Here is a 17,345-nt window from a genome sequence, read left to right as displayed (position 1 = left end):
TGTGTTGTATAAGTACACTTTTTAACTTTTTGATAATATATGTTTAGAATAATTTTTTGATATTTTACAAAAAAAAAATGTGTAATAAAATATTGTAATAAAATCAAAATGATCATTTGACCCATATGACTTTTTAACTTTTAATTTTTTAATTTTTTGAATAGTTAAATTCAAAGAGTAAAATAATAATTTTACTCTAATAACTTTTCCCATAAACTACCCTTAAATAATATAAATTTTTTAATTTTTTTAATAATTTTTAAAATTTTTAACTTTTTAATTTATCCTACACAAAACTTAAAAAATAGGGCAAATTACATATAGCCCTCAAGGTATGGCTAAATTACAGATACCCCTGAGGTTTCGGAAATTACATCCCGCCCCCTGAGGTTTGTATTTTCATAACAATTTGCCCCCTGAGGTTTATATTTCATAACAAATTACCCCCTAATTTCTTATGCAAATATAGCATTCAGGGGGAAATTCGTAATTTCTCAAACCTCAGGGGCATCTGTAATTTAGCCAAACCTCGAGGGGTGTATATGTAATTTGCCCTAAAAAATACAGATACCTAATATTCGAAAACATTCTATAATTTTCCATGATGAAGGGGGCGCTCAACCTTCTTCAATCTATCTCCATAAAAGCTTCATTTCATATTATATCACATCATAATGAAGTCTCTTTCTCTCTCCAACGGGTCTCTTCCTTCTTCTTTGTCTCTTTCTTGCACTTTCTTTTCCCATTTATGCTTCAAATCCCACATTCTCTCTTACCCAAACACCCCCAAAACCCCTCTTCCTCTTCGCAATTCAGAGTCCTCTGCTCCAATGGCTGAACCACAAAGTTCAGAAGCTGAAAGCATCACCAACTCATCAACTTCGTCATCTTCATCTGAGTCAACTCAGTTAGAACCCAAAACTCAGAAAAACCCAGAACCAAAACCAGAACAAGAAGAGAAGAAGAGACCCAAGAGAACAAGAGAGAGTAATAGTAGTAACAAAAACCCAGTTTACAGAGGAGTTCGAATGAGAAGTTGGGGCAAATGGGTCTCTGAGATTCGACAGCCTCGCAAGAAATCACGCATTTGGCTCGGCACTTACTCTACCCCTGAAATGGCCGCTCGAGCACACGATGTAGCCGCTCGAAGCATCAAAGGCAACTCAGCGATTCTCAATTTCCCTCAACTCGCTGACTCGCTCCCCCGCCCCGCCTCGCTCTCGCCTCGCGATGTTCAGTCTGCGGCGGCGAAAGCTGCTACTATGGAGCTTATTAGTCCATCATGTTCTTCATTGTCGTCGAATGTGTCGACGACAATGACGACGACTGAAGAACTGGATGAGATAATTGAGTTGCCGAGTTTGGAAGGGAGTTTTGACTCGGCCGGGTCGAGGGCCGAGTTACAACTTGTTGACTCAGTGGATGGGTGGTTGTTTTCGCCTTGGAGAGTGCATGATTTTGACTTTTTTGGGTTTTATTCTGATCAGACGGCGGTGGATGAGAGCATGATTCCAAGCAGCTTTGAGAGTTTGACATGGGATGCTTGATGCTTAATTGTTTTCTCTATTTTTAAAATTTTGTATGGTTTGCAATTATTGAATTATGTTTTAAAATTTAAGTACGTAATTTAATTATTTAGAATGTATTAAATTTATTTTAATGCATTCTCGATTATTGAATTGTATCTTAAATTTTATATACATAATTTAATAATCATATTTGCCTTAAAATAAGATAATAGAAAAAATTAGGATTAGAATATATCATTATATAGTTTTTGTCAATTGTAGTGCATTTGTAATACATGTATATATACAGAATAACAGTGTAAGATTTTAGCTTGAACTATTAATAGCTCTTTTTTGTATTTTGGATGAACTTGTATCTCATTCAATAGACTTATTAATATAGCAAGAGTCTGTTTATTTTTAATTTTTTGAATTTAGTTTTTTGATAATTGAATTTTTTGTTTTTCGTATTTTTTTGTTTTAGTGAATATTTTTAAAATTTTAAGTAATTTTTTTACTTTTTTAGATGCACCTTATCTAGATGTATTTAAATAGTAAAATATTTGTAAAAAAAATATTTTTAAAAAATTGATAAATACACAAAAATATGAAAAATATACTAAATTTTTAATATTTTTTTTGTATTTTTAGTATTTAGTGAATTTTTTAAACACAAACATAAAACCTTTTAAGTGTATTTATGTTTAGATGTGTTTAAAAATAATTTTAAAAAAATTACTTAAAATATTAAAAAAAAATCATTAAAAACAAAAAAATACGAAAAATGAAAAAGTAGAATTTTTTAAAAAATGAATTCTTAAAACTGAAACCAAAAAGAGTGTATTATTTCGAGACTACTGGTAATTATTCGATTCTCTTCTTTTTTTTAAATTTTATTTTGGCTAATACTTTAAACCTCTTTATTTAATTATGTCATGCTTAATGATAAACAAATAAGATTTATATACAAAAAAAAATTATACATAATGATAACTCGTTTATATTCAATGTTTTGAAATTAAAAATAAAATATTAACATTGATTCATAATTGTAAAAATATTTGTGAAAAAAATATTTTATGTTTAGTGTGATATTATAGTAAGCGTCACTCTTATATCATTTTAAATGAGTTTTACTAATCATTTTTCATTGATCAATTATGTTATAATGATTACATTTGCGTAACATATATTATTTATCATATCATATGCTACTCTAGTTTTAAATGGGCCCCAGTAAGTGTACGATGGGATTGATCTCTCGAAATTAGTTGATATATGCATAAATTGATCCAAACACCTGATTATAAAAATAAAATAAAATAAATAAATAAATTTTATTAGCTGAATTAGTCTTACACTCATGTGTTAACACAACACATGATAAACAAAATGTGAACATTGCAAGTTTTGGAGTTTTTAATTCGCATTTTTTTATTTGCAGTAATTTCTTTAAATATTTTAATTATTTAAAAAAATTTGGATCTACTTAATTTAGATATATTTAAAAAGTACAAAAATTATTAAATTTTTTTTAGCAAATACAATAAATCAGTATATTTTATATATTTATTGAATTCTTTTTAAATTTTCTTCATTTTAAGTACATTTGAATTAGGTGCATCTAAAAAAATAACAATCTGATTAAAATACAAAAAAAAAAATCATTAACACAACAAAATATGAAAATAAAAAAATTTAAAAATTATTTTTGCAAAAATTCAAAACTAACCAGAGTAATTGTTGTTGTTGTTGTTGTGTAACCATTGTGAGTTTAAAAAGCTGGCATTTCGTGTTGATGAAAATGTTTATTTCACAAAGTCAAATTAAAAAAACAGTGTCATCCTTCAATGCTTTAACCTTTCTACACTACACTTCAACAACATTTCCAAGTTTAGTATAGGACTAACCAAAACATTATAAAATTTGAATAATGCTTGGGACCCCCTTTTGGGGGTCACCCCCTCACCCCCCTTTGCCACGTGGCAGGGAGTGATTGGTGGAGCAGGAAAAAAAAGAAAAAGAAAAAGAAAAGGTAACCAATGAGAGAGAGAGGGGGTCAAAGGGGGTGGGGGAAAAGGGGGATGAATCATTACTCATAAAATTTTAGAGATATTTGATTGAGGTGTATAAATAATGTGATCTTCATCTTCCATGAGTTTTGTCACTTGATTAAAATATAAACTATCGTATTAATTATTACATAATTATTTATAACAACCAATGTTTGTTCTTAGTTTTTCTAATGAAAAGAGGTAAGATTTTTCAAAAAGCATAGAAAAAAATAAGGAGAACGAAAGAGAAACTTTTTTAATTTTGAACAATCCATTGCTAATATTGTGTTTAGATTTTAGATTTGAAAAAAAAAGAAAAAGGAAATGTAAAACGAAGCTTTTTTTATTTATTTATATTCATAAATTCATTTGCAAATCAATATCTAAACACAATCTACTAGTTGTTAGAGTAGAGAAATAGTTTCTCAAGAGGTGAGTAAATACAGAAATGCTATGAAAATGTAGACAAATAATTAAGAAAAATGTTGGTATATGGCATTATTTGGTTGTTAACAAAAATCCAATGAATAATTATTATTTTTAATTTGTGAAAATTGGTGATTAATTGTTAGCGGAACCCATTAATTAATAGCAGCTAATTAAACATTGAAGAGCTGACTTAATATTATAAGCGGGAAATGCTATACATTTCATACTCATGTGAGACATTTGGTTATTCATTTGATAGAAAATTTTGTATTCTTAACATTACTCTAAGGGTTTGGTTTCTTTCAAGTTGTCATCTCAACTTGACGAAAGCATTTAGACTTGTTAGACTGATTTTAAAACCGATTCTGATGATCTGAATCGTTTACTTTTTTGGATTCGTTGAGTAAAATATTTATACAATAATTGGACATTAATAACTATATGTTTGAATCATATTTGTTTTAAAAAAATGGACGACAAATATAATTTTAAAAATAACCATCCATTTTTTGTAATATAAATTACAAACGTCAGATCATCTTTAGTTTTTTTGCATGAATATTCAACTCAACAAATTTTAAAATCTGAACGGTCCGAATTATGTTGAGATGTGAATATGAGAAAAGCTTAATGCATATTATAATTTCAAGAGCAATGATACAGAATTCTAATTTGTGAGCTCTAAGAATGTGGCAGGAAAAAAAAAAATTAAAACACAGATACACACATCACATCACAGGTAGGACTCATATGTTTAGAGCTCTACAATTAAAGCTCCAAATCATTTTTGTAATTTCAATTAACTTATTTTTTTTATTTTTATTTTTGGGTGTGTTTGTTGTTGATTTGAACATTTCGTTGTACTTTCCCTAATGTGTTACTGTGATGTAGCCGTTGATGATGTTGGATCCAACTTAAAAAGTTAAGCCTGCAAAAAAAAACAAAAAAAAAAACAAAAAAACAAAAAGAAGAGGAAAACAATGCCGTTGAACTTGAGAGCATGACATGTTTTCAAGTTTCAAACACCACATATTCTCTAAAGTGCGCCACTGAAAATACATATGGTACGCTTTCCCTTTTCTTTTTGAGTGTCTGAAAGTCAAGAAATTATGAAAATGACATTAATATGTTATGATTTAATTACAAAAAAAAATGTTATGATTAATTAATTAGTATCAAGTCGCATAGCCTTTTCAATAGTTGCTTTTGCTATGACCCCATGCACCTAATATCTTTGAACAATGGTGCAAAGCAAAGTTATGTGGGTTTTGGTGTAGTTTATAAAGTCATTTATATGTGGTTGTTTGGGGTGTTCTAAATAAGTGTATTTTTTTGTCTTTTTAGACTAAAAAATTAAGGTTGAAAATATGGATGTTTGGGTTAACTTTTTGACTTTTTATGGAAAAATGTGTAATAAAAAATTGTAAAAATTGATTTGTAGGGAAAAATTCAAATTGGAAGTTGTGCAGCCGTAATTGTTGACTTTTGGTGAATAGTGTTAACTTTTTAACTTTTTGAATAACTTTTTAGCTTTTTGACTTTTTTACAAGTTTCCAAACTTGGCCTAAATTTATGCCAAAGTGTTCCGTATAGTTTTTGCTTATGTATGTGGTAGAAATAGTTTAAATTTTTTTTTACAAAAAAAATTAATTATTAAGAAAAATGAGAAGGGGTGCTTTAAGTTTTTATTATTGATTATCAATTTTTAACTTTTGGTACTGATGTAAAACAAGTAATTAAAGAATTCTTAAAACAATTAGATAGGCAAAAGATAAAGAAGTCAAATTGAGGGCAAAAATATAACTTTTGTGACAAGCACATAATCTTTTCAAATTTGATAGTTTGATCGGAAATAACATTTTAAATGAAAGACATTGCCATAGCCAAATTCTTTCATTTAAGCCATTAAATCAATGATTTTTCCATTTTAGGAAAGTTTTGTTTCAGTAATAATTTTATTTTGAAATTTTGTTTTTAGTACCCTCTGTTTTGGTCTGCTTCTAATGTTTTCTAGTGTTCAAATTTCGAGTTAATTTAAATTTACCATTTTTGATCATTTTTGTTTCTGGCAATGAATTAATCTAATTAATTGTTTCCTTATTGAGTTAGAATTTCGTATATTACAAATAGAGACGCATGTCTTAGGGAAAAATAACTTCTGATCAATATTATTCTATTTCTCTTTGAGAATTTGTTTCTTCATTGTTTTTTCATCTTCATCTGCTAAAACAATATCTGACGTTGTATGATAATCTTAGTTTTGCGCCAAGTATTTTTAATTAATGATGTAATGAAAAATTTTAAGAGTAATAATGCTGACTTACTTTTATTAGATAGTAGAGAAACAATGAATGACTCGTCTAATATATTTTGTAATTTTTTACTTATTGAAAGAATCACACAAGTGATATCACATGAATACCTAATAATTTTTTTTGTTACTTATCTTTGTTTTTGTCCCATTTTCTTTACCAAGGTCTTGAAAGATTAATTGACTTCTACTCCCGAAGGTTCATAGCACATTTATTTGATAGAAAGTTCTTTCAAGACCCATTCAATTCTTTGAGAGGTGAATTGTAAAATAATTCAACAAACCATGGAAAATCATAAGTCTAGATGATGGATGAGTTTTAAATGAAAAGATAAACACGGTAGCATAATTACTTAGGTAGTGTTTGGATTAAATTTTGAATAAGAATTTATGAAGGGGAAAAAAAAAAAAAGTGAATGAAATTTGAAGAAAAATTTTCACTTTCTATTTCTCTGCAAAATTTGTCTATCAAATTCTTGATCCAAGCATAACCCTGTTGTCATGCATAATTCATTTTAATAAATTTTATGTTAAGTTGAATTCAACCCCGTTGCTAGTAATTCCACAAGTGCGTCCCAATTATACATCAACTTACAGTTCACTAGAAGAAATATAAACAAGTGTTGTTCATGATACTTTAATTAAAATTAAGGGTAAATTACAAATACACCCCTTAAGATTTGATTAAAATACCAATCACCTCCTGTGATTTTGAAAATTACATTACACCCCCTGAGACTTCTTATTTCATAACAAAGCATCCCTTTTATTAATAAATCATCAAGTTAATTAATTGTTTCTAATGATGTTAAAAATATGTCTCAATTAATAATTTAGGTAATTTATTATTGTATAGAAGAGCAATTATGAATTTCATTTTTTTACTTAATTCTATTAAATAAAAAATTCCAATAAGAGGGTATTTGTAATTTTTCAGACCACAGAGGACAATCTGTATTTTAAGCAAATTTCAGGGATATATTTGTAATTTATCCTTAAATTAATAAGCAAACAATATATCCTTGTTGAGTGTATATTATTGTAGTTTGAATGATTCAATGAGAAATCTTTCCTCTTGCCAATTTATATGGCAAAAAAAAAAAAACAAAAACAAAAACAATAATTAAAAAGGTGAAAGAAGAAAAAGTGGTTGAAAGACTTTGATGAACAAATTTGAGGGAACTGATATATGGATAGAAAATTTATATAGAATTTCAAACCAGAATGGTACGCGTTGCAATTAATTTAGACTAGTGGGTTGAAAAATTGATAATGATATCGTGGTCCAGCAAATGAAACTTCATTATCTTTTTATTAATGTACTAATTAAATCTTAGACTAACAAAGTTAATGATAGGTGTGTTTCATGCATAAGATTTTCACTGACTAATTAATCAATGCCAATATTCATAATCATCAACAAATGATGTTTCATTCCAACCCATTTGGATTTAATTGGCACACATATTCATCCTTCTAGTTGCAAAAAAAAATTCTTCTTTGGCATTCACAAGTATTTAGAAAAATTATTTAAAATTTAAAATGTATGAACTAGAAAAATGTTTGAAGGTTGGTCATTAATAGATAGAAAATCTACTTTAATGGAGTTGTTAAAACGCTTGTTAAACTGGTAAGATATTAAAAGGTTGTTAATTGAAAAGAGAGAGATGTTTGAGGTTTCACATGTAATCCATTTTCTCTATAAATATACATACTTCACTTGACCTCACTTTTACCTAACACACTTTCACATCTCCATGTTAGGAATTGATAGACGTAACAAAGATTGGTGAGACATGAAATATAAATAGAAATAATAATAAGAAACGATAAATCAAACGTACACACGAAAAATATAAAGATTTATATGACTCACTCCAAATTAGGATTACATACATAATTACTGTGATTTTCATTATATACTTTCAGATACTAATGATGTGCCTCCACCAATGACATAACTTGGGAGGACTTGGAGTTATAAGCTTCTTTTGTTTATTTGATGTAACTATTTTTGTATAAGCCTTAGGTTTTAATTGTATTGAGTTATCATTTTGATGTACACAAGTATTGATTTGAAAAGATGTAGTTATTAGAGCATATAATTACTTGATTTTACTTTTCTTTTAATTCATGTATCCATGTCATATATGCTATAGATTCAGGATTTAGGACTTATAAATGTATATCGCATATGTCATTTTTTATATCATCAAGTTTATAAATGAAATATAAAATATAATGTTATTGTTCAATTGTAAGGAATGTTATGTGATGGGCTATTGTTATTATTTTGGGCGTTACATTGACTCCTCACGTGAGTACTAAATATAACACACAACACAATTCTCGAAACCCGATTCAAGTATCCGTACTCATACGCTATTTATCCCTTTGACATTTTCCAAACATCCACAAGATGGCAAAATCACATGAGAAATTATGATGCACACGATGCATTTTCAAATAGATTTTTCCTAAGGTTTGCTCAATCCACAACAACATTAATAATATCAACAACCAAAAGATTTCTCCAATGTCACAATTTTCACAATCTCAACATTTATCAATCGCAATACATATATCCAAAGAGCTTCAAAAATCTCATATCTCAATACTATTTCCATAATCATTCACCCAATTTCAAGATTTAAGAGTCAATTTGGCCAAACTCATTATCAGGATAATTGTATCCCACTCAGCTATGAATAATAGAAATTAGATAACATGACACAAGTGCAGAAATTCTAAAATATCCTTACTTCACAATTTAGTTTGGTCACATTAATCCTACCATACGTATTATCAATTCTAGCGGCAAGTATATTCTTTCTTTTTCTTTTTTTCCCCTCAAAAATGTCAAAAACTACCTCATTTTGTCTATCCAAATCAACTGATGAGATTGATTAGGGCATATGCCCCAAAGCACAACTTGGGGACCATACAAAAAATCTAAAAATTGATGTGGTTGGGAAGACTTGATAGTGCCAAGTGAAGCCTAGAAGGATGAACACCTTGTGCAATGAGAGGGTATTGGTAATTGCCCTACACAGGGGTCGCCATGATGGGGCTTTTAATTGCAGTTGAACTGGCAGATGGTCCCTCCTTTTGCTTTTGGTGTGGAAGAGAGAGGTAAGACTGCAGTGGTTAGGTCTCTTAAGACCCTTAGTTTTGGCTAATAACAGAAGGTTGGTGGCTTAGGTGTCGTGAACCTGACCTATATATTATAGTCCAAAAATGGAATCTAAGCAAAAATTCATAATAATATCATGAAAACCCTAGCTTTGAGTGAGTGAGTGAGAGTGACCTGACCTGGTTTTCAAATTGAATTCACATGCCAGAGGTTAGGTCTCATGGGTCCTCCACTGCTCTCATTTTCTTAGGGCTTTCAGAAACCCCATCAGAATCCTTGGTCGATTATTGCATAAAGGGCTAGTTTGGTACAATTTTTCTCATGTTAAAAATTGATAATTAGAAAATAAAAGTAAATATATATATATATATATATATATAAATATTCATTTTCTAGTTTGCAAATAATTAATTTTTTCAATTTATTTACTTTCGAGGTATGATTGAGGATAAAATTTTTGCCATCTACAATATTTTTATTTTAAATTCAAAAATGCTTCATACCCCCAGTTACCCTGACACCTAGTGACCCCCAGTGAGGTGGCACTCACGTGATAGTCACGTGACTGTGTTTACAAGACCCAAACAACAGGTTCACATTTCATTTGAAATTTTCCCCCCTCCCCTCTCAAACAACGGTAACAGAACCATAAATCTGAGTTGCTACTGCCCCCCACTCCGACGCCTGACTCCCACTCCGACGCCGGTGACCACTCCTTCCCTTCACTCCGACACCGACAGCTCGTTCCCTCCCTTCACTCGCGAATCTCTCTGTCTCTCCTTCCCTTCACTTCAACTGTATGTATATCTGCGTATATATATATATCTATCTATCTATCTATCTATTTCCTGTTCGATGAATTGTGGAATCTCTCTGTCTCCCCTTCCCTTCACTTCAACTATATGTATATCTGCGTATATATATATATATATATATCTATTTCTTGTTCGATGAATTGTGGCATTTGGGAAATTTGTGAAATTTCATTTATTATCTGTGAAATTTGTATGTATTATCTGTGAAATTTCCTTTTGATTTGGGAATTGTGGCATTTTCATTTACGAATTGTGGCCTTTTCAGTTGGAGTCTTACATTGCCTTAAACGTGTTCGATGAAATTCCCCAACGAAATGTTTAATCTAATCATTTACCTTTTTGAATTGGTTCAATTTCTCCAGTGCATAATTTCTTCATTAAATCAATTTCAGGATTCGTCTTGATTATACAGAAATTTCTGTGCATAATTGGTTCAATTGGTTCAATTTCTATGCACCAGAAGATGGTTTAATAGTCAATGCCCATTATATGGCTTACCTTTTAATATGCTTTAATAGTTAATGCTGAAGGTACATAAGGTGAATGCTTTGATTATAAGCAATTGCTGAAGGTGCAAAATTTCGACTTGTCATTTCTGTTGCTTATAATCAATTATGAAAACCAGTGGGTCCTGTAACAAATAATTCAAGCCATTAAAAATATGATTAAACAATAATAATTACAAAATTATAATAAATAATAAGTAACCAGTTATAATAAAAAGCATAATGAGTAACCAGTTATAATAAAAAGCATAATGAGCTCTAGTTTCTCTAATGCATAAGAAGTTTTCATTATTGCAGAATTCCTTTCAAAACAAGGGAGGAATAAGACAAGTAGCATTAGTCTAAAAGCAAACTTGTACTTAACACACATATATCAGCATCAGTGACCTCTACAAGTGAAGAGTGGGAATCCATCTAAGAGAGCAAACCTAGGATTGATCATTATGGAATGACTTGATGGCAATCTCTGCAGAGTGTTACCTGATTTGCAGTGGTCTCAACCACAAGCTTCTTCAGTTCTTTGTCCACACCAAGCCACTGTCATATATAAGAATGTAAATAAAAAACTGAACCTTGTCATCCAGAGCCTTGTAAAGCTGCACCTTCAGCATTCATCTTCTGTATATAGAAATTTCCTCCCTTTATGTATTATTTTTAATTGCTAAATTATAAGATCATTTGAATATATATATTTGAAATTTTTGTTTTATCAGTGAGTAAATAGTACATAAAGGAAAACTGAACTTCAGAATGTGAAATGGTTTCCTCAACTTGAAGTATTATGTTGGTACCAACACCAACTGAACTCCTACAGTTATAGAATGGGCCTGGCTAATAAAATTCATATTGCTTACTCTAAGTGGATTTTGGTTGATAAGCTTATATTTTGGTTGCTACAGGACTCCTTATAATTGTAACTTAACTTATTAAGTTAACTTAACTTATTATTCATTAACTTAACTTATTAACTTAACTTAACTTGCTATTTGTCCCTCTTTGCAGATGTCAACTTCAAGTGTCAGTGGCAGTAGCTCAGGTTGGTTGACATACGTGAACAGAATTTGTCGTATATGTAACAAAAAGGCCACCATCAAAATATCACAAACCGAGCAAAACAAGAACAAGTTATTCTACTATTGTAATGTTTGTGGTTTTATCGAATGGTGTTTACCTACGAATCCAGAATATGGAGGTCATCAAATTCAAACAGACGAAGTCCCAACTGTTGGCGAACAAGTTATGATCGAACGACTTCAAGCTATGACCGAACAACAAATACAGCTGACGGAACAACTTCGAATTCAGAACACAAAGATGCAAAAGTTGATATATATGTTGTCCGTGTTGTTTGTAATTGGTGCCTTTAAACTTATAAATATGTAATAAGTAGAAGTAGACGTCAATGTACAAGTTGAAGTAAACTTAATACTTTTGTGATGTTTTGGAGGAAGTCATGTTTTGTTGTGTATTTGAACCTACTTATTGTACCTCTTTTGTTGTTAGTGGAATGGAAAATGGCTTGTTCAAATTTGTACACTTTCTTCAATACTCATTGAATGGACATTGTTAAATATAGGAAACTGTTGAATACAAGGTAACTATTGTTGAATACAAGTAAACTATTGAACATGGTAAATTGAACATGCTAAATAAACATTGTATATTAAATAACAAAGTGTGAAACTCATAATAGTAGACTACATAATATCCAATCTTCTCAACATCAAAGTTTGAAACTCATGATAATAGACTACATAATTTCCAATCTCAAAAACAAACAGTTGGAATACATAGAAACTAGTCAAACAAGTCTGTAAAATCCAAGTTTCCCGATGCAGAACCATAAATCTGAGTTGGAGCACTCATCAAACTTCCCTGTGTGCCACTTATGAAGTCCGATGGAATAAGAGATGTGCCTCCAATACCATGGGCCACCTATGACAATTCATTGCAAAAAGTACATGTTAGAACAATATAAAGATGCAAAAGTACAAGAAGTACTCTTTCGAATACACTTTGTAAAAGTACATGAAGGCCTCTTTGGAACACGTACCGGTACATACATACTATTTTTTGTGCCAACCATATAAAGATAATACGGTGTTTGAGCTTGAGCTTGAGCTTGAGCTTCAATATACTTTGTCAAAAAAAACACACACAATTTACCTTTGCTTTTGTTTGTTTTTTTGCTGTTGCCTTGAACCGATTAACAATTTGATCTACTTTGGAAACCTTCCGTTTCGTAACTGGACGACCTCTTCGCCGAGCAACCAAAGGACTAATCACCTTCCTACTAGTACCTCCTTGTGTAGAACCGGTGTGAATCGGACTTCTTGTTGAACATGGTAAATTACTCCCATCACCGGATTCTTCTTTCATGACTCTCTCCTTGATTTTATCCAACCCAAGGTCTACAATTCTAGTTTTGCCTTCACAGTTACCAGCAAGTTGTACAATGGAAATCAATTTTTTGTTCATCCTCTCATAGCTACTTGCATTGAAGTCATTCCCAAAGCCGGTATATGTGGTTTTGATGCATGCGTATTCTCTATCCACATCTTTTCTCCACCGGGGCAAAATGTATTTACTTGGCACCTCATTTATGCATCTTCTGACAAGCACAGCGAGTGAGTGAGCGTACATAATGCCTCTAAACTCAAACAACCGACATATGCATTGAACTTCACATTCAGTTGAATTAAAATAGACAACAAAGTCCACATGCTTCATCTTCTCAGAAACTACTATTGCTTCTTGGACATTATATGTACAAATTGATCCCTCCTCTTTCACAATCACCGCCTGACAGTAAACTAATCTCTTCATCTCTCCTTGAACTTCTTTGAATTTCGCATTGGTGTAGGCTTGCTGAAATTGCTTCTCAAACCCGTATATAGTTAGGCAATCAAATAATTTGTGTCGAGACTTGAAGTCTGCTTTCTTCTCTTTCTCTACCTTATTTCTCAAGGCATTGTCATATTGTTCAACGAATTGCTTCAATGTAGGTTTTGGATTTACATATCCATCAAAAAACGCATTCATACTTTCACTTTGTTGTGTAGTTGACATGCCAGCACAAAAAATGTCTTTAACATAAACAGGTACCCATCGATTCCGCTCATCATATAGTACCCCCAACCACTCATTATCATAAAGATTGAATGTTGCAAGAATCTCTTCCCATTTACTCTCAAATTCAGCTCTTGTCAAACAGTCATAAACTGCATTTTGCATAGCCAATTTTATGGCTTCATATTGAGCATATCCTTTCAACTTCTCCGGAATTTTCTTCATGATATGCCATAAGCACCACCGATGTCGAGCTTGTGGAAACACAATTTCTATAGCATTTTGCATAGCTCTACACTGATCAGTTATGATAGCTTTTGGCGGATGATTTGATATGCAACTTAACCATGACTTGAATAGCTAAACAAATGTGTTAGTGTCTTCACTAGACAACAATCCACAACCAAGCAAAATGGACTGACCATGGTGATTAACTCCGACGAATAGAACAAATGGCATGTCATATTTGTTCGTCAAATAAGTTGTGTCAAATGAAACGACATCTCCAAATGCTTCATAAGTCGCCCGACTCCTTGCATCAGCCCAAAACAAGTTTCTAATGCGAAACTCCTCATCAACATCAATCACATAAAAGAATCTCTCACTATGTGCTTGCATCCTCATAAAATAACTTTGAAGTGATTCGGCATCACCTTCCCCAAGCCTCAACCTTCTAGCTCTCTCAATGTAATTTCTTACATCTCGCTCGTCAAATGTCAATGACTCGTATCCCCCTACTTCGACAACCATTGAATGAAAGTTCTTAGACACCCCAATCCGTGCTTCATCATTAATTTCTAATCTTCTCTTCACAGGAGTAAGAATTTTCTTATTCATTGCAAAATGACGTGAGTCGGCGGGAATCAAATCATGATTATGCTCAAGGTTAACTGTGGTTAGTTTATATCTCCCATCCTTTTGTACACTACCTCGTACCCTTGCTGTGCAACCAATTTTTGTGGACAAACATGGCTTCAGAGGGTTGACTTCTGATGTCTTTCTTCTCTACCCCGCTCGAGAACATTCAATTGCAAAGTTTAGCAATTGCCCATCATCTCCAAAATGTTGTGCTCTATAAGCTATAGAAAATCCGACATGCTTAGCATATATGCCATAAAATGTGTACACCTCTTCCCTTGAGCTAAAACACATACCCTTTTTAGGTTCTTCAACGTGTTCGCCCTCATTTATTAAAGGATTCTCACCTTCAACATTTGAATCAACCTCCATTTCTCCACTTTGCGTACTGAAATAACAATTAAACAAATATCATTACAGATTATGGAACTAAACTTCATATTTCAGATTTTATATAAACTATTTACAGATTATGGAACTACACAGTTTACAGATTATGAAAATTATATGAAGTTTGCTACCAAGCTTATGAAGTTTGCTACCAAGCTTACAAATTACAGATTATGAAGTTTGCTACCACAATTGAGCACAATTACTCATAAAAATTATATAAATTGTATTTGGTTAAAATGGTGCTATGGTTGCAGAAAATCCATAAATAAAATGTTGAGGGATACAATTTCACGCATATTCTAGTTGAGCATAATGCCCAGATTATCTTTTTGCTACCAAGCATGCCTTTCTTGGCTGGAGGGCCACGGACTGTAACCAAACAGAGTGCCGGAGTTGGAAGAGTGGAGTTCCAATATGCACTATCAATGCAAGGTAATAGTGGACGAAACTTCATTTCACACTCAGTAATTGCAATTCTATACAGAAGGGATCCAAGAAAATGGAGGCCCCCACTTTTTTCATGTATATTTTTATTATCTTTATTTTAATCTGTGAAGGGGTTTGCTCTTGTAGGAACTCAGTGATGATTACCACCTAGAGCCAACTCACTAACGGTGATGTTTCACTATGTCAATCTAGTGTAGCCAAGTTAGTCAGATCAGTTAACAGATTTGTCCACAGCTAACAGATTTACCTAAAAAACATAACTCTTGTCCAAAATAACAAATTGATTATAGTTTACAGATTATATTTCAGATTTCAGAATTAGCAAATAACTGAAAGATTAGCATATGAAATTGATTTTTTACCTCATAAACCAGATTGATGGACAGAGACAGAGCAAAGCAAAACCAGACAGAGCAAAATTACAGGAATTCTGAGGATAGATGAGAGCTAGTAATCTGATATGGTGGAGGAGGAGGAAATTTCACATTCTTCTGAAAAAATGAGTTAACATCTGAGACCCACTTCCACAACCCATACGGAGAATTTCAATCCTTCTGGAGAAAGACTAGCCACTAGTTTTTGCAGAAATTCCCGGCGAGCTATGGTGGAGGAGGAGGATGGCGGCGAGAAGTGACGATAGGCGGGGGAAGACAGACGAGGATAGACGAGGATGGCGGCGAGAGTTGAGGACATACGAGGGAAGACGAGGGAAGACAGAAATTCCCGCTTTTTCCCTTCTTTTTTTTTTTTTCTAGCTGTGTTTACACATCAGCTGCCACCTCATCACCACGTCACTGGGGGTCGCCACTATTAGCATTTATGCCTTCAAAAACCAATTTATTGACTTTATTAATTGATTATATAAATTGCTTGGCATTTTATATTTTGCATTTTGTATGTTATTATGGGTAATGTTATATTTAATGTTACATATGATGTGAACATAAGGTCCCTTGGGTAACATTGTAGAAAAACATGCTAATGGTTAATGAACCAAAAGCTGGGAGTTATGATTTTTCGGTACCTTGTAGACCCAATTAATGTTCTAGGCTATGGGTGTTGATTGGGCGTCGCACTACTATGGCCTACACCTGTTTTGCTGCTATATGATAGAATGATTAACTCCATCATTGAGGTAGTGACCTTAAGCAAATAGGTGGGTGTTATGCAATAAGTACATGCACTGAACAGGATCGGTTTTAAGAACACCTATGGAATGATCACTATCAGTTTAAAAGGTAGTTCTATTACAATACACTTATTTTCCTTTGACCTGAGAGGCTTGTATAAATTAATTATCTATTCATTTAACTTTGACATTGTCAATCGGTGACGCCGAATCAAAGGTTATACACGGACATGTTGGGTTATGTGAGTGGTAATTAATTTATATAGGTGCTTAACATGGAATCCACTATTCTCAAGTGAGAAAGTATATTCAAGCAATTTTTCCTATTAACATTGGACCAAAAGAAAACCGGCCGGTTACTGTTTCGTAAAAATATTTTATACATATATAATTGTAAAAATACTATTTTTAAAAAATGCTTTTAGGGTCCAATTAGAAGAATGAAAAATTTAGAATTCGGTTACATGAGTTAGGGCTTTTGATAGTGATAAATTTGTCCATACCTAATAGCTCATGTGGAATATAGTTTGGTGGAAGGAAACTTGTGATTAATTGTAAGAAAGGGCCTCACTTGTAATTCTCTACTTTTAGAGGTTTAATTGTAATGTGTTGATGGACATTATTGCAATTAGTGGAAGTTTTATATTATCTGTTTAAAAGATAATTAATGAAAATTTGGATAAGTTGTATCCT

At 31.9% G+C, this 17,345-nt stretch overlaps 2 protein-coding genes across 2 annotated transcripts; one reads left to right on the top strand and one right to left on the bottom strand.

Annotated features, from left to right (window-relative positions):
• The first annotated feature begins 596 nt into the window (after window positions 1-596).
• On the top strand, window positions 597-1,932 carry LOC114296991 (dehydration-responsive element-binding protein 3). The gene has a single exon (XM_028241321.2). It carries the CDS (start codon window positions 675-677, stop codon window positions 1,545-1,547), a length of 873 nt encoding a protein of 290 aa, XP_028097122.2. The 5' UTR covers window positions 597-674; the 3' UTR covers window positions 1,548-1,932.
• A 10,621-nt stretch (window positions 1,933-12,553) lies between these two features.
• LOC114300398 (protein FAR1-RELATED SEQUENCE 6-like) lies at window positions 12,554-14,113 on the bottom strand. Its single transcript, XM_082908071.1, has 2 exons — window positions 12,953-14,113; window positions 12,554-12,691 (listed from the first exon to the last, which is right to left on the bottom strand). Exons 1-2 carry the CDS (start codon window positions 14,111-14,113, stop codon window positions 12,554-12,556), a joined length of 1,299 nt encoding a protein of 432 aa, XP_082764197.1.
• Between the last annotated feature and the right edge of the window lie 3,232 nt (window positions 14,114-17,345).

This window comes from Camellia sinensis, chromosome 15 (genome assembly GCF_055761805.1).
Source record: "Camellia sinensis isolate YWXY chromosome 15, ASM5576180v1, whole genome shotgun sequence".
NCBI classification, from domain to species: domain Eukaryota; kingdom Viridiplantae; phylum Streptophyta; class Magnoliopsida; order Ericales; family Theaceae; genus Camellia; species Camellia sinensis.
Note: the sequence above shows the minus strand (reverse complement) of the source record. Positions and strands in the feature narration are given on the sequence as shown.

What these genes read in the sequence shown, in the direction of transcription:
- LOC114296991 (XM_028241321.2), top strand. Translation starts at nt 675, where the DNA reads ATGAAGTCTCTTTCTCTCTCCAACGGGTCTCTTCCTTCTTCTTTGTCT.
- LOC114300398 (XM_082908071.1), bottom strand. Translation starts at nt 14,113, where the DNA reads ATGCAAAATGCTATAGAAATTGTGTTTCCACAAGCTCGACATCGGTGG. An exon ending in AAATTGTTAATCGGTTCAAG is followed by an intron (nt 12,692 to 12,952) that starts GCAACAGCAAAA and finishes GAATTGTCATAG; the next exon opens with GTGGCCCATGGTATTGGAGG.